Raw genomic sequence first — 19,242 nt, forward strand, 5'->3', positions numbered from 1 at the left:
TGGAAGAGATTACTGACACCTCCCCAGTGAAGGCAAACAGCACCAACATGTCTAGGTCAATGCACATCGTGTCACTGAAAGTAATACACCCTCAGGAGATGCTTGAAAATGAGGACCTGCTGCAATAAAAAATACGTATCAGGGGAGTTTGAGACATCTGAGCAGATGCAGCTCTATGGAGAGCCCAAAGCAGCACATTTTTCTTGTCATACCTCATTTCTTTATGAAGCTAGAAAAGAACAGGTCTGAGTTTATGCCAGTGTTATGGAAGTGGTTTTTCCTGGATTAATTTCAGGTTACTTGAAATTCAATCATAGTGTTCAAGATATATGAAAAAGAGAAACAAGGCATATGAAATTCTTCGGCTTAGATTCCTAATGTCTAATAACCCGCATAATTGTGCTATATATTTAAAGATTAATTGGAGCATCTGAGTGGGTCTGCAGAGAGTACGTAGCCAGGTTCAAAGTGTTTCTCTTAGGCACTTAGACTGAGCTTAAGACCTTGAAAAAGCTTAGACCAGGCTTTAATCATCACAAATAGCTCACCAAACAACCATTCTTCCAACATATTGAGAGCTCTTTCAATAGATACCTCTTTATTTGAAATGGAATGTATCTTGAAAAATATGAAAAATAAATCACATCTCTCAGAAATCATTTATGAGTCATATTTACACACAAATTTTTTTTGACGACACCGGTATTTCTGCTCACAAGAGGATATGCTAGAAAACATTTCATACATCACTGCAGCTATAATTAAGAAGCTGGCATTTGAATATCATGAACCTTAAAAAAGAGGAATTACTTCAGGATGTCACAGAAACAACATCCACTTGATCTTCCTTTTCCCCCCAGTTCTTAAATTGCCTTGGTCACCACAGCTTCGATTTTCTTGCTGAATCTTCCCCTTGATTACTTTTTTTTTTTTTTTTAAATTAAAACAAGTAATTTTGACCTGTTTATGGACAGACTGACCCCACTTTCTCTATCTATACCAAGCATTTGCCGTGTGTGTTTTTTGTTTAATGAGCTTATTTCAGCCATGTGCTGTAAGATTTCTTTTTCTTTTTTTTTTGGAAGAGGAAGGACAACTGGATTTATTTACTTGCAAAGCTCCAATAAGATGGAGCACAATGTGCTGAACCTATTTTCATAGCCATTGCTTACAAGGCAGTAACAGACAGTATTAAATCCAGACATTCAAACAAAGACTATGCAGTCATAGAGGGGCAAAATGAAAAAAAAACCCAGAAGTACCTTTTATAACATCGAATGATTTCTTGGTCCAAAATTACTATCAGTCAAGGGAAAAAAAAAACAACAAAAACCCAAACAAACCCAAAACTCGAAAAACACCACACGCTGTGGAATTCAGAGCGTGAGAAAGCTGTCAGACTGTCCCCATCAGACAATTTAGCTTTATTTATACTGACAGGGCATGAGCACCACAGTCCGACTGTCCCCAGGGGACCCCAGCCAATTTGTTCCCATTCATTTTCCAGGAGACAGTTCAGAGACACAAGGAGAAAGTTTGATCCTTACACTCATCCCACTCACTCAGGCTGGAGGTGTCAAGGTGTATTTTGTGATGTGATCACCTCTCACACAAGGAGGCTGGCTGACACCAAAATTTTTAAACAGGTAACACAGTAGGCAATGACAAGCAACAAAAGTTTGTTGAACTACATCAGTCCAAAAGATTTCCAGATCATCCTTCGGACCAACTTAAAGCAAGAAACATGAAAGTGGGGTATTGACCTTGAATCAGTGAAAAGAAACAGCAAATTTAAAAAGAAAGTAATTTCTTCATACCTTCAAGTCAATTTTCTCACTAAAATTATTATCTTTAGCTTTCAATGTAAAAGTACTTACAGAAGAACAGTAAAATTTCAGCTTTAGACTACATCCATAGACTTGTAGCTTTCAGAGGCTTGCATCCACTGAGGTCAAGAATAACTGCCTCTTTCAGGGAAATGTGTCTCTGATCAAATAGGAATTAATTCTCATCAGTCACATTTATCCTTGACTAGGCTAAAATGCGTTTTAGTAGGTGAGATCAGCAATACGTCTGTATACCTGAAAATGTGGATTAGTTTCTCAGTAAACTGTAATTAATCACTCCAAATAGTGGATCCAAATTACAAATTACAGTCTATTTTGTGAGTCTTTGACTAGCTCATTAGAGCATCCCCTTGCAGCTCTAACATCCAAGTGTTAGCAGAATGATAATGGCAGATGTACAGAGACATGGAAACTGAGTACTAAGATTGCCAAGCCAGCGAACCTAATCCTAGAAGATGCGGGGCACCTTGGATTTCAATTAATCGCAAAATAATGACTTTGTTAGGACAGCTGTAATCTACCACCCCAAATTCATCACACAGCCTTGTCAAGGGCCAGGTCGAGAAGCAGCGCTCAGGAGTAACTACACAGGATCGTCAGGGCTTTGATTCCACACCATGACATGGATTTTGCTCATCTAGGTATGTGACCCTGACACCTGGGGGAAGGAACAAAAGCCAAGGGCTAACACACACCTCAGCTTACTCCTTACAGGACTGAGCTTAATCTTGGAGTGCAGAGGAAGAGACCAACACCGTTCACAGTAGTGAATATTAAAATCTTCCTTTGAGTAACACACCAGCTTTTTGCTTTAAACACTTACAGAAATAAGCTTGCACCGAGAATGTAAGGCTCTTGATGTCACGCTACCTCATTTACACTGAAAGAAAAGCCTTGAATGTGTAGCTTTAAAAGATTTTGTCTATATTAATGTAAATTGCAAAGGGACCAAAAGCCATTTTCCTCACCACACTAGCTACAATAAATATCTCCATGGCTTTGACATTTTTAGCTTGGACCAGAGATTATGGGCCACATTGCTCTATCCCACTTGCAGCCTCCCCATTTCATTTAAACCAGAGAACCTGGGCAGTAGCAGCACCCATTGTCAGAAGGGCCCTGTCCTAGAAAGCTCACCGCCCACGCCCGACTCTGTCCTCTGCGCTGGGCGAGGAGCTCCGACCCGCTCCCGCCAGCATCGGCAGCCAAACTCCCACTGACTTTTAAGAGGCACAGAAACACACACCAGCTGTGCAATTAGCCCTTTGTTTTCCAACTTCATGGCTTCATCAACGTTTTTAGAGGCAAGATGGCACGCCTCTCTCAACATCTGACAGTGCTAAACACCAAAATTAATCTAGTTCATCTCAGCTAGAGAGCAACTTTCAGCTTATGAAAACTGTGACCAAAATAATCCATTTGCACACTAAGACATACATAAAATGGATTTTTAAACTACGAACTACTTTAATGCAAGACATTAAAAAATGCCATGAAAATGCAACACAAGTTGAGAGTTCAGATCACTTAAAAACTGAGCGTGCAGAGGGAGCCCTGATCCTGAACGCTAAGAAACATTCATGAACACTTCCCAGCTCTGGCCCACCAGCCTAGGAGCAAGCACACCACAAAGACAGCTGGAATCCAACTCAGATTCCTGTACCACAAAAGAAGTTGGTCAGATTCCTTCCGCTCATACACTAAACAGATTGGTTTTAATCTCAGAACGACAAGCGGCATTACCTTTTTGAATAGCCAAGCATGAATCACTTCTTATCATCCTCCACCACATTTAATATTATTAAAAAAAAAAAAAAAAAATAATTTAAGCCCCAGACTCTAATTGTTGCTCTCATTAGAGAAAATAGGTTTCATATGCAGTATGGGTTTCAGCCAAATTTTGAAACACACATCACATTTTCCATTCTGGTGGAATACAGTGTATTTTGGGTAAAAATGAAAAACTTTTTTGTCAAATTGCACACAGTCAAAATACCCAGAACTTTTCTGTACTTTTAGGGAGCTAACATGCATATTGTTTTTACCTTTACTTTTTTGATATGGCCTACATTCAGAAATGTCTTGCAAATAAGCCTTGAAAAAAATAAAGAGGAAAACAAAACCAAAAGAAAACAAACCTAATAAATAAAATAAAATACATTAAAATAAAGTTACAGTACATCATGTCTCCTAGAAGTCCCATCGCACCAAAGGATCCTTTCCAAGGTTCATAAATAATGGATTTGAAATGCTTCTCGGCACCGAGGGCGGCAAAGCAGCAGCAGCAGCTGGCTGAGGTTCAGGCTATTGAGCCGCTTCTCTCCGCTCTACCTGCACCTCCGGCGTTTGCCCAGTTTCTGAGCCCCAGGAGCAGGTCCGCCACGAACGCGCTCTGTCCCTCTTCTCCGAAGCGCTCCGTGAACGCAACCTGCAGTGAGACAGAGAGCACAGAGGGCAGGCAGCCCGTCAGGGGCAGCGGCGGCGGCCGGGGCCGGCAGCCCCGCGGGTGCCGGTGCTGCGGGCGCGGTGCCGGCTCCGTACCTGCGCTAGGCGGAGTTGGAGGCGCCGCGGAGGCGCGGCCCGTGGGGAGCCGCCAGGTGCTGCTGCTTCTGCCGGGTGGAGCGCACGGCCAGGATGGCCTGGCGGTTCTTGTACTGCACCATCTGCAGCGTGATCGCCGCGTTCCAGCCCTGCTCCTGGGCGCACCGAAAGTCGATCTCTTTCCCCTCGGCCATCACCACCGTGAAGTACACGTACTTGCCCTTCCGCTCCACGCAGTCCACCGTCTTCATGTTGGAGAAGTGAAGCTCCTTGATCTTGGCCGTCGGCTCGGCCGGCGGAGCCGGCTGCTGCTGCTGCTGCTGCTGCGGGGGGTGCTTGGGGGGGATGAGGAGCAGCCCCTCCTCGGTGAGGATACAGCGCTTCTTCTTCCAGAGCTGCAGCAGCCCGTCGCTCCTCTTCTCCAGCATGCCCTCCTTCACCGCCTTGCAGCCGCTCTCCAGCATCCTTCTGGCAGGGTTAGACGGCCTCCGCCCGCAGGGGCTGTGCTCGGGGCGCAGGCGGCACCAGCCGAGCACTCTCCGCCGGGCTCCGGCTCCGAGGCGGAGGGCCGGGAGCGCCCCGGCCCGCAGGAAGCGGAGCGGCTGCCGCCCGTACCGCGGCGTGGCGAGCGGCGGGCGCTGCCGGTGCGGGCGGCCCGGGTTGTCGGCGGGCTTTTCCCTCCCCTCCGCTTTTGAACGCGCCTCTCCCAGCCCAGAGTGACACCCAGCGGAAACAGCGGCTCCTCCCGCCCGCGGGCCGCGGGGAAGCCCAGCGCCGAGAGCAGCGGAGCCGGGAGGCGCGGCGGGGCCGGCAGCCGGGCGGGGCGGGGGCTGCGCTCCCCGGCGGCAGCGGGCCCGGCCCGGCTCCCCGCCCCTCGCCCAGGGCTGCGGAGGGAAGAGCTCCCCGCTGGAGTTACCCGGCGCTAGGCTGTTAACGGAGATATTACCAGGACACGGCAAATGCCCGACAGCGCTCCTTTGCCTTCCTCGGGGTGTTCCCCCACTATTTAGTCGAAATGTATTTCCTCAGCCTGCCTCCTTGGGCAAGAGCGGTAAGGGGCTGTCTTCTGCGTGTTTTTGATTCATGCCCAGTAAAACGGTGCCGGTTTTCAAAGGAAACCTGATATTTAAGAGATCATCGCTCCATTAAACAAAAGAAAGCTTGAAAGAACCTGTTACAAGAGCTTGATCCCTACGCTGGCCTGCGGAGAAGCAACTTCGACTGTATATATAAAATAAACCTTTACTTTCTGCAGCAGTTTGAGTAATGTCTAAAGAAAGACATCTGTACCACTCCCCTAAGGAAACAGTAGAACCTTAGTACATGGAAATTGCAAAAGCAGATTAGGGAAAAGAAAGAAAAAAAAAAAACAGAAAAAACCAAACAAAACCAAACTGGCAAGCAGCTAAGAGCGTTTTTATCATTCTGCTTTGCTGCCACACATTTGCTTATTGTTTGGATTCTCCCCCGAGGTTAGCTTTTGAATACATTTGAGTAGAGAAGTGACCTAAGCTAATATGAAACTATTTAATTCTTAATCCCCTGGTGTATTACATGTAAATCAAAATCCCACACAGCTGAATTTAGCCAACAAGGCCAATGTAAACTGAATGCTAGAAGTTTCATGCTACATCTGAGAGCACTGTTTTAAACATACGTTTATCATGGCCTCCTCACATCAATCTTGGCAGCTAGAACGCAGATCATGCTGCAGCATGTGCTGTGTTGTAACAGATTAGAGGAAAAAAAATCAACAGTAATGATAGCTTCAATGCAGTTTATCTGATAACATTTTAAAAAGGATTTCCTTTTATAATATTTTCCTTTTGAGGTTCAAAGTTAATTTTGATAAATTGTTGAGGGTTAAACTATTTAAGGCAATAAAAGCAATTAAAATTTAGCTGGTTTACCCTTCCTGAGGTAATTGGAAAACACCCAGTAAACAAAGGCAACTTGACTAGCTATAAATTAGATGAAAAAGAAAATCAATTCTTAAAACATCCATTTCTATAAAGAATAGTCCCTCTCCTTAGAGCTGAATAGATATGCTGTAAGATGCAGGTCATTCTCACAATGATCTTATGCCTATTTTAACAGAGGCACACACTAATTTTCAAAAGATCTGAACACCATTCACAAATTGCCTCCACCAGCAGTTCACTGCCACTTGAACCTAAATTTCCTCATAGAATTATCTTCATCTCCAGCTGATTGTGCAAATACAAGATGTCTCAAAACCAGCTTGAGCAATATAAGAGAATTCCATCCTTTTCACCTGTGTTTTGCACTTATTTCTTTGCTCCTGGTAAGGTCTCTGCTCATGTGACACAATTCTTTCCTACTAAAGCAAACTGGTTAAACCTATACGTGGCAGCTTAATAAAATACTGAGTTTATGTAGGGCATAGGACACTAGACTAAACCTACAGAAGACCAATTTCTAGCAATTCACCTGTTCAGTTTTGGTTGCTGCTCCACGACTGTAAGCAAAGAGCCATTTGATTCCAGGTAAATGCACTCAGTAGTGTGGAAACTCACATTAGGTTTGAGTGTGCCGTGTTGCACTTAACAGCATTCAAAAACTCTCACCTCACCCCACAACACAGCACTGTAACACTTAAGGACATTAACATAAAACTTGTATCTATATAATTTAATGAGAACTTCTTCTCTTGTTCTCAGTACTGACAGTAAACTGCAATTAATCAAATGAAAAAATGGAGACTAGTGTGGAAGGCCAAATATTTTCATCAAACATACAGGAGAGAGACTAAATTTATTCTACCTCACCCTTCCATGACAAAGCATTGAGTATCAGATTTTTAATCCAACTCCAAACACTGATGGACATACTCTGCTAATATACAGACTCACAGCACTCTTTATTCCTGGTGAAATTCACCTAAGCATGTGGTCAGAAGCAAACATGCAAAACATCCACTTAAATTGTAGTCTATAAGCCAACAAATATTAACAGCCATTTTAAAACATTGTTTGATCAAAAAACAGATCAGTCAAAAGCTACAAGACTAGTGCAAGATGAAATACTGACAGTTTCATAAATAAAAGAATAAGATAAAAGAACAAAATATTGTGCAGAATTTTCCAGTAAAGGATAACAAACTTTGTTTTCCCAGATGCAAGTCAAAACTGAACTTCTGTAAATGTTGCTTACATTACTATTTTGAAAAAACACATTCAACAGTTAGGCATCCTACAATATCCCACTGAGATTTTACTTTACTTTTCTTGAAATATATATTTAAACCATTTATATTAAATCCTTCACATCTGCTGCCGTTATTGAAGTTTCAGGAAGTACTTAGGCAGCTTCTGCAGCCTTTCCTCCAGAAATAAGCTGATGTGAAGATGCCTCCTACTGTCAAACCTGAAATACTACAGTCTGAAAATGTGACCTCGGGTCACATGGACCTTTCAGGAGCTCCATCTCACAGATACATGTATATATCCCTCAGTGAATGAAGCACAAATGAAACATTTACCGTAAATAACAACCACACTGCCCCAGGCCTCAGCACTCCCTAAAACCCGTGGCAGTACCAAATAAAGAAACTGTGGGCAATTAACCAGCTATTGTTCTAGCAGCTTCTCCAGCCTGGCTTTTTCCAAAAGGTAGTTTGCACTTCCAAGGCAGTAGTTTTCCAAAAGTATTCCAACTGAAGCACACATGTAGAGAAAAACTAGGCTGTAAAAGAGCTTTTAAGCTCCTCAGACTTGACACTGCAGTAAAACATGAGTTCAGAACAGTTTTTCCACTAGAGGGAAAATGTGGATCTGAGCAATTACTTGCCAACACTTGAGCATACAGAAGCAAAGCTCAGAACAGCAAGTTCAGGACTCAAGCCCCTCCTGCAGCTGCAGAGCCACTTGTGCTGTCGATTCAATTCAGCCTTTAGTCAGACACCTGTGAACACGAGAGCCCCTCTGCCACGGCCCCTCAAGCCTTGTGTGCCCATCCCTGGTATACACCAGGCACATACAAACATGGCATAGCTTATCAGTGCTTGGTGCACCCTGTCTTGTCTGCTTTACTCACTGATTTTCCTACAAAAGCTGAGACACAGGCCACACGTGGAAGACTACCAGGCCTGAGCAAAGGTCTGACAAGAGGATTTTAAGAACAAAGAGAAAAATGCCATGTGGAGAAATTTCTAGCTCCTCTTGCTAGTATAGAAGACTTTATTATTTTCAGTAGATAATCTATGCTCAATTTAGCCCAAGCATTAGCAATTAAACCTAAATTACTTCAACATCCTCTTGAAGTTTTGTGGGGAACTTCAAACAGGTTACTGAGTAGCTGTTGAGAAATTAAAAGTGGAGATGTGGTTGCAACAACTTATCTGACCTGTACAAGTCTTGGATTAGAGAAGACCACATCTGTACAGGAAAAAAAGGAGAAAGCACTGTAGAGGTGAGTCTACCTACTCCAACATCCATGTGGCTCTAGACCCAACCTAGCAGACCATCAAGGCTGTTCATGTTCTCATTATCAGGCTGTCCCTTTTGTACACAGTGGCGTAGCATTTTGCTTCCTTAAGCTGCTGAGAATGTCACAGCAAAATCCTCTCTGCCCAACAGAAGGCATTTGATAAACTGCTGCATAGACACCTTTGGAAATAGGAAACCTTTAGCAGCAAGTTTAATCATTCATCTGCACGTTAAGTTTCCTATCAATTTCCAAATCTGACTGACAAAAATAGGTGCTGAAACACAGGGAAAGTTTTGAGTACCAGCTTGAAGACAAAGATGAACACATTAATTTTCTGCATCTTTCTATATTCTGCTGCCAGACATGTCAGAATTACTGTATCTTCTATTAGTTTCAGAAATATCAATTTCAAGAACCCAGAACAGAATCTAAGCTTATGAAGCTAAGAGACGCTGGTAAGCAGTGTTGCTGTGTTTAGTGTTTAAATAATCCAAGGTAATACTTCTAACTGCCCCTGACATCACTCTTCTCCAAAAAGTAAAATTTTAGAATGCTAAGCTAAAATGTGGGCTCTCCTTCGTTCCAGGATGCTGTCATTTATATATATATATATATATATATATTATATATATATATTTTAACATGAACAAAGTTATATCAAACAGGCAAACCCTTCAGTGTTAAACTAATCTAGATTGCTAAAAGCAATTATGAAAGAATTGCAAAGAAGCCTCCCTCTCAATCAAGCATAAGCCCTGAACACCCTTCCCTGTCATCCAAAGTCTCATTTAATGCTTCTGTTTTCTCACCAACCTCCCACTTTTCCCCCCAAAATAATTCTCCCTTCAATACGGAAACAAAACTGGACAGAAGACACCTTTTACACAGGTGTTAAATAATAGTGCATTTCTGCAACTGCTGCCAAAGACAGCAAGTTTCAGTGACATTTTCCCAGCCTGCTAACAAGGTAGGTTACCCTCCTCAAATACTAAATGAGATTCTCTACACCTGGTATAAATGAAAAGTGAAAAGAATGAGTCACAACACTCCAATCAATGTTTAAAGTTTAATGTTCCTGCTACATACTGCCTTTCAAAACTGCTAAACAAGAGTGTCATTAATAACAAAACTACAGTAAGCACCAGAACAGTTTTAATTTAACCAATGCCATAAGAACTGGCACCTCGTTTATATTCTTCTTTTTGCTGCAGTCTGGAGAGCACAAGAACTGCTGATTTAGAACTAGCATATCAATCTGGAAAGAAGCTTACCAAAATCTGTCAATACTATGTATTCATGACCCTGGATCTTGCAGGCTGCAGGTGTGCTTTAACATCTAACAACTCCACTTTTCAAATATTGTATCTAATTTTATGTTGTGAAAGTGTTAAACAAGAAAGTAATCAAAGAGCAAGCCAAATTTGTTAAGTAGTGAGTTTCAAAACTTACAACTTTTTAACAGTTCATTTTCTTTTTAAAACACCATTACCAGATGCTGTTAGCAAAAATGGGCTAGATCTAAGTAAGGACTTCAGAGACTTCCCATGTCCAGAAGTATGAACCCCAAAGCCCCATCTTAATGACTTCTCAAGCTCAGAACATACCATCACAGTTTGGTCTCTGTACGTCCTCAAGTTTAAGCTTAATCCTGGGAGATGTTTAGAGAAGAGACCATGTGAGACTCAAAACACCTGACAGGGTCAGTGCCTCAAAGGATAAGCATATTTTGATACTACAAAAACACAACCACATCTACTTTAACACACAGCGCACATCTACTTTAAACTAGTTAACACTAGTGGTTGTCAACCTTTTGTGACTGCTTTTTCTATGCTATGATCTGTGTTACCTAAAAACCACACACAATCACAGCTTCAATGGTCCTGCTTTATATACAGCTATAGATAACGAGCTCAGTCTCCCAGATTCACAGGTACCTGGAGAGGAGATAGATGAAGCCTTACATGGATTCTGAAATGAAACAGTGTGGTATTTTTTAAGTCTTCAAGAAATTGAAAAGAAAAATCAATAACAAAACTAAAACAGGTTAGTCAGAGGACACTAGACCCACATCTTCTTGAGGGGGGCTGAGGATTTAAAAGGGCACTTGGGATAAGCTTCATTCTGTATTACTTACCCTCCAGGCAAGAGACATGCTACAGAAACTCTTCCACAGCCCTATCCTCATGTGGTCATTGCCTTCTGCTTGCCCTGCTCTTTTCTAACCTTTATGGCTAAGTGTGTAAGTGGCACAAAAAAAAAGTAGCTACTGCAGAAATAGATCCATGGTTAGCTGGACATTTTTTTCCAACACTACAAGGACCCTTTCATCCCTGAAAAAAGCTATCTACTTGCTTAGAAGATCAGAATGAATATATATATATATATATAGTTATGTGAAGGACAAGACAGCACAAAGTAAAGTAGCATGCTACTGACTGGAAAAACTCAGAATACATCAGTTCACAGCCTCTTTTCAGCTCAGTATGGATAAATCCACATCTCATCAAGCACCTCCACTGGTAGGCTAGAAGCAAGGTCAGAACAAGACGAGAAAGACCTTCTAAGCCCATGACTAGTTTTTCAACTGACAAAAATATCCAATATGGACAAAGTATGAACCAGAATGTGCAAACACAAGCACAGTGAACAGAACATTAGGTGAAGAAAGCAGAATTTCTTTGGGTTTGTTTCCTCGTAGATGCTTGATACAATGAGGACAAGCTAGAATAGAGCCATGTGTTTCCAGCATCCCCTTCAGCTGCAGGGCATGTTTTGTTCAGGACCACCTAGCTCCATCTACACAGACTGAAAATCCAAGGCACTTTGCTCCAGATTTCATACTAATAGGCAATGCCTTAGAGTCAGGCACAGCAATACCGAAGTCCTTTATCAGATCTAGCCCCACTTCTAAGAACTTGTCTTCTCTAAAATGGCAGTGTGGACCAATCACTGAAACATTGAGCTCAGATTCACAAGTATCACACTGCAAGTGCAAAGTATGGATCAAACTTTCCAAACTATTGTGTTTGTGTTTTTCAAATCCTATATAATTTACTTTTCAGTAATTATCAGTTTTTGTTTCTAGTAAAACATGAACTGCAGCATGTAAGATATGCATTACCAGTTTACACATGCAGATACACAAGTAATAAAACAAGACTAGCTTCTGAAAATACTAGGTTTTATTCACACCCCTGTGGTAAACAATAACCTTAATATGATGACTAGGTTTCTTTTGTAGATCACTATGTCACATAAAATACAAAACCCATAGCATAAACAAGCTGACAGTTATGAATGTTTAATGTGGTCTCGTTGGGAAATTAAACAAGTTATACTAGTCTTCTCAGGTAGTCAAATTCAAAATGCATCATCTCCTAGTTAGTACAAGTCACTGCCATTTCTATAACAAAGTAATGAAGGCACAGCTAGTGCAAGCAGACTTAAACCCGTTCAGACTACTGGGCTGAAAAAATACTTTGGTTGGTTCTTCAGGAGAGAGTTTTCTCAAAACAAATATTGGTCTCAGTTAACAGTTCTGATCATCTTCACAGCTGCAGTCTAATAGCTACATGACAAAGACTTCACAAGAACCAAACTATGTAGCAATGAATTAACATTCATGCTTTAGGGCATTTACTGCATTCTACATATTGGCAGAAAATTATACTGTTAAAATGCTAGGTAGATTGAACCTACATTTTAAACTGGTTCTTTAAGTGTTTGATTTCTTTTTTTAACAAATTGGTTACTTAATTCTACCAAGATACAAAACATAAGGCTGTAAGTAACTAATAGTTGTGTTTAGGCTATTACAGTGCAGGTAATCCTCAAGGCCACAGACACACTGCTTCACTGCTGCTTGCATTCTGCTGGGTTTTGATCCTTCTGTTGAGAAAAAAGGAAATACCGGTTTACAGAAATCAGTATTTTGAAAGAACTATCAATATTGCTAAGCATGCTTTCTCAAGCTGCAATATCCAAGTTCTTCTCCCTTGCAATAATTGTCTAGCGTTAGTAACACTACTGTCTTTGGACGCAGCAAAATCCACACTATGTTTACTTTGGCTTTGTTAGCACATCAGGATACAATCCAGAACAAAAACCTGTTCAGAACTATGTGTGGTGAAGTACTCTAAAAGACACTGTAACTGGAAAAAGGAGAATAGTGATGTGCAGTAGCAAACAGCTCAGAAGAAGCATGCAGACCTTCTTCACAGTTTGAGACAAAAGAAACTTACTACGAACAGTTACAAGAGCATGGCCTTAGGCCGGAAGACACTGCAGAGCAAAGCAATGAAATGCCAAATCACAGTTCCTAATGCTCTGGAAGCATCTTTTGCAATAAATTCCAGTTGTTAAAACATTTTAACATGGGAAATTTCTTCTGTTCTTGAAACAGAGAGCCAGTAGTATGTCACAGTAATATGGGAATTCAAGGAAGTTTTTGAGGGGGCAGAGTTCAGTTGCAGGCTTTACTCCACTGTCTTCCTTGGTCTGGACAGCTATTCTAGGACCACAGTGCTTTAATACACTCAGCTGACATACAGCCTGAGATCAGCTTCCAACACTATAGTACCACTATTATCACTAGCTTTTGAGCAGCTCTCTGAAACTGAGCAGAGTCTTGCCCCTTTGCAGTTCTGTTTCGCTGAGAAAAGCTATCTGAAATGGTGGAAGTAAGTCCAGCTTGCAGCTGTTTCATCTGGATTCCAAAACTTTCTTGGCTAGGAAGCAATTTGAATAAAATATAGCAGATCAAACATCACCAAGACTGTACATTTTGACTACAAGTTTGTAGCCAGCCTATGTACTATGCTAAGATTATGTAATTTTCTTAACAGTTATTTTGATAGTAGCTCAAACCATTCGTACTGAAAAACACTCATTTGAAATTACAAGCCCTTTTAACAGCAGGCATTTTGAAGCACTTCACAGACTTCATGACTGCAACTTTCACCTACCACATCAAATGCTTTCAGGTGGCCAGATGTACCTTTCCCTCAGCTATTAAAAAACTATTGAGTGGCTCACAATTGTTTTTCCAGCCTGATTAGTGATTTTCACTTCCCATGGAATAAGAAAGCTCCATGTTGCTCTTGGCTGTTCATATTTTAGGACTTGGCTGTAGATGCATTCCTGAACCTTGACTTCTGCTACCTCCAACAATGAAAGACTTGCCATTTACCTAGCATGAAAGAACCTGTTTTGTATTCTGCTGTGCCAGAGCCAGCTTGTAGCAGGTTCCCAAAAACTGAAGCTGGATGACACAGTTCTCTCCATGTCCTTACAACCATTCTGCAATTTTCATCATTAGGCAGCAATTTGGTGCAAGACAAGTTTATAGAAAACCAAACCTGACTAACCTCAGTGCTCAAAGCCAAGAGTTACTTCTACAAAATGAATCCTGGAGAAAGAATTTTGTTCAAGTTTCTCTACCAATTCTAGTCAGAATTAGGCCTGAAACAGCCTCAAAACAAAACATGCTCACCCATAGGAACTATTGGCTTAATACTTAAACTAAAATCAAGATTCAACATACATAAAACTTTAAATGTCTGTACACATACACAAACTTTAAACATTTATTTTAATTCCTTACTTTTGGGTCATAATCAGGATCATTTTCTTCATCTGCTTCTTCTTCTCCCTCCTGAAAGAAAACACTTAATATTTCTCTAGCTTATCCACATTCAGCTTCCTGAGCCATCTTCAGGAAAATTAAGATTAAATTGTACTCAGAAATACATTAATTACCACTTTATGTTATACATATTGTACTAGTTTATCCTCCATAAAGCATATCTTTTGACATCAATGGCAGCTTAATTTTTAAGATACCTTAAGGGTTGTCTTAGCTTGGTTTGGGTTTTTTGTTGTTGTCTTGCTGGTTGTTTGTTTTGTTAATTATTCACCTGAGATCCACAAAACAATGTTCAATCTTATTTCTGCAGTAATTCTTAAACTTAGTGTCCAGAGCACTCATAAACTGAAAGAACTCTTATTCCAGATAAACTACAATAGGGAAACTATTTGAATCACGGGCATCTGTCATCTTACCTCATCATCTGCCTCTTCACCTTCTTCATCATACTAGAAGAGAAAATAAATAAATAAATAAACAAACAAATCTAGCCATTTATAAGTTAAATAGATATCAGAGACTACACCGTATTGCCATCTTAAGAGAATCATAGTATGGGTTTGGGCTGGAATGGCCCTTGAGGGTCATCTAACTCCAACCACCCTGCCATGGGCAGGGAAACCTTCCACTAGACCAGGTTGCTCAGACTCTCCTACCTGGCCTTGATCATCTTCCGGGATGGGACATCCACAACCTGTGTCAGTGTCTAACAACCCTTACAGTAAGGAAATTCTTCCTAATACCTAATATAAACCTACTCTCTTTCAATTTGAACCCAGAAGCTCCTGTGTCTGTCAGATTTAAAGAGTTTTTGCATCAGCACAAGCAATGTTCAACTCCCCCTGGTGAGCTGTGGCAGAGTAGACGGTGCCTGTTCCACACAGCCCCCGTGGGACGAGCTGATTACACTGTGGTACCACTTGGGCACGGCAGGGGACAGTGGAGCCCAAGGCAACCTGTCCTGTCAGTACCTCCCTTCTCCACAGCCCCAGCCAAGCCTTTGCAACAAGGGCCAACAGTTTAGATTCTAAAAATCCTTTTTAAGACAGGATGTATCTAAGCCATCTTAACAGTCAAACAGTCCTTGTTTGAGTGGAGGCAGCAAAAGAAAAATGTTTTACACTTGTATAAAGTTCTGAGGCTTCATGGTTTGTCAATTTCAAGCTTAGCCATTTTAAAACACGTAAGCTTCTGCAGAACTTCCTTTAATTATTTTGGCATGCTTTGAATGTGCTTATCTAGCTTTTTTAGTAAGAGAGTACTCTTGAAAGCATGTAGCTTGAATCGCCTAAAACTTCACAGCCCAATATCACCCTAAGCACAAAGAACAGGCTAAGCAGATAGATAAACAGTCTTATTTGTTCTCTGGCAGTTCACTACAGTTCCACAAAGTATTGGGTATACTTCTCTAGGAATGCCTTATACACAAAATGCTACTATGGCATCCTCTAGATGATCAGCTTCTACCACTGCTTTTGCCACTAAACTCTGAAGTCACTACTTCAAGTAAGATTTTTATGTTGCTCTTTCCTGAACAATCTAGAAAGCTCTGTTGCAACTAATGTTGGTACATCCCATTCTAAAGATAACAATTTAAGAAATTACCCAAGGTCTTTAAACAGCATTATTTCAAGGCTTTTAGTGCTCCGAAAAAACATTTTACTTACGTCATCATCATCATCTTCAATAGCTTCTCCAGTGAAGTACAATACTGACCGGGGGACTATACGTTCACGCAAGAAATGACCTATTTCAAAGTCTGCAGCAAGGATTGCCTCAGAATCATCATCCTGCATAAAACAATATTATTTCCTAAACTGTAAGGTGGTAACTACTTTTGGCATATACACACAAGCTACATGGATTTTGATGTAGCCAGATTTACACTGATCCCATTATTGATTTTCTTTATTCCAGGAGCTGCTTTACAGAACTGAAACTGAGGGGCCAACTTTGACAATTTCAACAGCCCACCTACATTATACAGTGAGGAGCTGCTGCTTCAGTAAACCTAATTATATACAATTCTGGAATTTCTTCTGTTCCAAGTTTAAAGATTATTTAATATATCCCACAGACTTTCAGTTCATATGCACAATACTCTTAAAGAACTGAACAATAGCCAGGTAAGCCTATCACATGAAAGATTTTACAAACTACTTCTGATTACAGCATGCTTCCGGAAACTTTAGTTTCATAATTCTCACTCAAACTGCATAATATATTCCCTACTGTAAAGTATTTTTGGTAGTTTTTCTCCTTAGAAAAACATGGCTTATTATCAGTGACCCCACAAAGAAAAGCAGGCTCTTGTAGTTTTCTATTCTTGTTTCATTACAAGAGTTATGAAGAAGAGAGTTAGCTTGAGAAATTTTTAAGAGAATAAATCACAAACTGGATATACTCAGCCAGTAGATAAAAAAATTCCAAGAAAGGTAAAATCACTTCAAGAAAGAAAGATTCTCCTGAAGGGAGGGACTTAGACTAATAGTGTAGATCACTACATTTCTACAACTGTTAAGAATTCACAAGGTAGCTTTCAGGAAGCATAAACTGTTAAAACTGACTATACTAAATGCTACCATCCAACTCAAACACTCCTAAAAAAGAAAACTAATACACACTAGTCTTCATAAGTATTCTCAGTTAATGACAGGAGCAGTCAAAGCTGAGGCTATTTAAAAAACTAAAATTCCATAAAAACTCAATTTTTAAAATAAGCCAACTTACCAGGTCTCCACTTTCAGGAACTGTAGAAAAAAGAACAGAAGAAACAAGTGAGTGAGATATATTTTATATTGAAAATTAATACAATTAAACTAGTGCCCAGCTTACCTTCAGGAGGACTAAAGAAGTTGAAGAATGAGTCATTGGAAACAGTTTTCGTCACAGTCCTGACTGTTCCACGGCCCTTATGTTTTTGCTTCTTCTTAATGGTTTTCAAAGTAACATTCTTTCCTTTTTTCCAGTCTATTTGGCAACTAAAGAGTCAACAATAAACAAATAACACTAAAAAAACCTACAACCACCTGTACCTTAAAAACCATTCCCCTTGTTACAAGTATCTACTGAAACTATCACAACTGCAAGAGACACAGGGAAGAAAGACACTATTTATTCAGTGCTATCTTTTCATTAGTTTATCAGTTGAGAACAAGAGTAACAGGTTCATTTTCAGGTTATTTCCATCCAGAAGTTTTTCCTTCTCAACTCAATCTCTAAAATGCTAATTTTCATTAGCTACCAAGTACTGCCTAGTTTTCTACCAACAGCTAGTATTGCACCATTTTTTGAGCCACCCATCCATTATAAAGTAATGTCGTATTTGGGCATATTAATAATATGCCAAAGTTCACCACATCTATCATAACCAGTTAGTCCTTAAAACAATGCATCAAGCAAGGATATCATTTTTGGCTGATTTTGAGTTTGGAGGGTTTTGTCTTCTTGTGTTACATTTGTTTTTTTGGGTTTTTTTAACTCTATCCTGCTTACAGAGCAGGATCATGCCTACAGCTTCTCTAACAGTCAAATATTCTAGCGCCACATAAATGAACAAGTCCCATCAGCGAAACTAACTGCATTTGTACAAGTTTCTGATTAGATTCTATTACAGACTCAAAGAAATGGAATGAGTTGCTTTGGGACAAGAGGGGGCTGTCTTAGCTAGAAGAGAAAATAAGGATTAGGAGTTAAATCATTTTTACAGGAGCAGTGGCACCTCAACCAAACTTTGCCAAGATTCATGATTTTCAAATCAGTCCAAACTGGGGAAGACAAAACAGTTTAATCAAAGGTACCCAAGCACTTAAAACTAAATGTTCCAGGATTTTGCAAAATACACTAAGTGACTGGACAATAAGGAAAAAAACTGTTATATTGCCTTAAAGCTATCTATTATCACTTACCCTGTACAACCCATGATTTCTGGTCCATCAAAGGAAAAGGGATCAGAATCATCTGGCTCTGACCTCATTCTATACGTCTTTGTCAACACTTCATTTGTGAAGTAGTCATTTGGTTCGAAATGAAATTCTAATGTGAAACTCTTAAAAAGAATTGCAGAACAGTAATTTTAGTTATTCACAAACATCTTTCACTTATTAACACCTAAATCCCAACAATACACATGCAACAGAATACATCTTTCTCAAATACATCCATAACTTACTCTAGAATTTGCTACCCAGGTTGTACAATAAATCTTCAAATCTTTTCATTTACCTGATCTTGCACTTTCTAGTTATTATACTGCTTGCAACAATGACATATCTCCCAGCACACAGCTTTCCTGGTACTAATGTATAGGGAGAATTTCTACATTTAGAAATATGAGAACTTAGAAAACTGTCTGATTTCTGCCAGGGAAATATCTGAAATTACAGCAGTAACACAAAGGGTATCCAAAGATATCAAAATGCAATGGTGAGACTTAACTGATCAGATATTAAGGCAAATCTCATCAGAAATTGAAGGTTAAATTTAGTAAACATTCATTCACAGGGTGGTGCAAGACTAGCACTAGGCCTTGTACTGCTTTTTCAGAAGCAGCAGCTGTGTCTTTTCTCATGATTTCCACAAGAAAACTGGCTATCACAAACCACATTGCTAAAACTCAAATAATTCTTAAGATAACACAACAGTAATCTTATTAATAAATAAGTCAAACTAACCATAGGCTGTCCAACTTCTGAAAATGTCACTTTTATATCTTTTAAGTATTTCAGAATAGGTTCATCATGTTCCTGCAGAGAAAAC

The 19,242-nt window shown here is 40.2% G+C and overlaps 2 protein-coding genes across 5 annotated transcripts in view; both read right to left on the bottom strand.

Annotated features, from left to right (window-relative positions):
- Positions 1 to 571: 571 nt before the first annotated feature.
- On the bottom strand, positions 572 to 4,942 carry PHLDA1 (pleckstrin homology like domain family A member 1). The gene is made up of 2 exons (XM_015629478.2): positions 4,389 to 4,942; positions 572 to 4,275 (listed from the first exon to the last, which is right to left on the bottom strand). The coding sequence occupies exon 1, from the start codon at positions 4,850 to 4,852 to the stop codon at positions 4,394 to 4,396; it is 459 nt and encodes a 152-aa protein (XP_015484964.1). The 5' UTR covers positions 4,853 to 4,942; the 3' UTR covers positions 572 to 4,275; positions 4,389 to 4,393.
- Positions 4,943 to 9,889: 4,947 nt separating this feature from the next.
- The window catches only part of NAP1L1 (nucleosome assembly protein 1 like 1), a 28,082-nt gene continuing 18,729 nt past the window's right edge, over positions 9,890 to 19,242 (bottom strand). For 2 of the 4 annotated variants that reach the window (XM_015628607.1, XM_015628606.1), the window contains exons 8-15: positions 19,158 to 19,229; positions 18,393 to 18,532; positions 17,320 to 17,465; positions 17,215 to 17,234; positions 16,152 to 16,274; positions 14,901 to 14,933; positions 14,443 to 14,493; positions 9,890 to 12,728 (exon numbers count right to left, since the gene is read on the bottom strand). In XM_015628607.1, coding sequence (XP_015484093.1) covers positions 12,693 to 12,728; positions 14,443 to 14,493; positions 14,901 to 14,933; positions 16,152 to 16,274; positions 17,215 to 17,234; positions 17,320 to 17,465; positions 18,393 to 18,532; positions 19,158 to 19,229 — 621 coding nt within the window. In that variant the 3' untranslated portion in view covers positions 9,890 to 12,692. Of the gene's footprint in view, positions 12,729 to 14,442; positions 14,507 to 14,900; positions 14,934 to 16,151; positions 16,275 to 17,214; positions 17,235 to 17,319; positions 17,466 to 18,392; positions 18,533 to 19,157; positions 19,230 to 19,242 lie in introns of all 4 variants that reach the window. The other 2 variants (XM_015628609.1, XM_015628610.1) reach the window with 2 other exon arrangements.

Source organism: Parus major, chromosome 1A, assembly GCF_001522545.3.
Source record: "Parus major isolate Abel chromosome 1A, Parus_major1.1, whole genome shotgun sequence".
In the NCBI taxonomy this organism is placed as follows: domain Eukaryota; kingdom Metazoa; phylum Chordata; class Aves; order Passeriformes; family Paridae; genus Parus; species Parus major.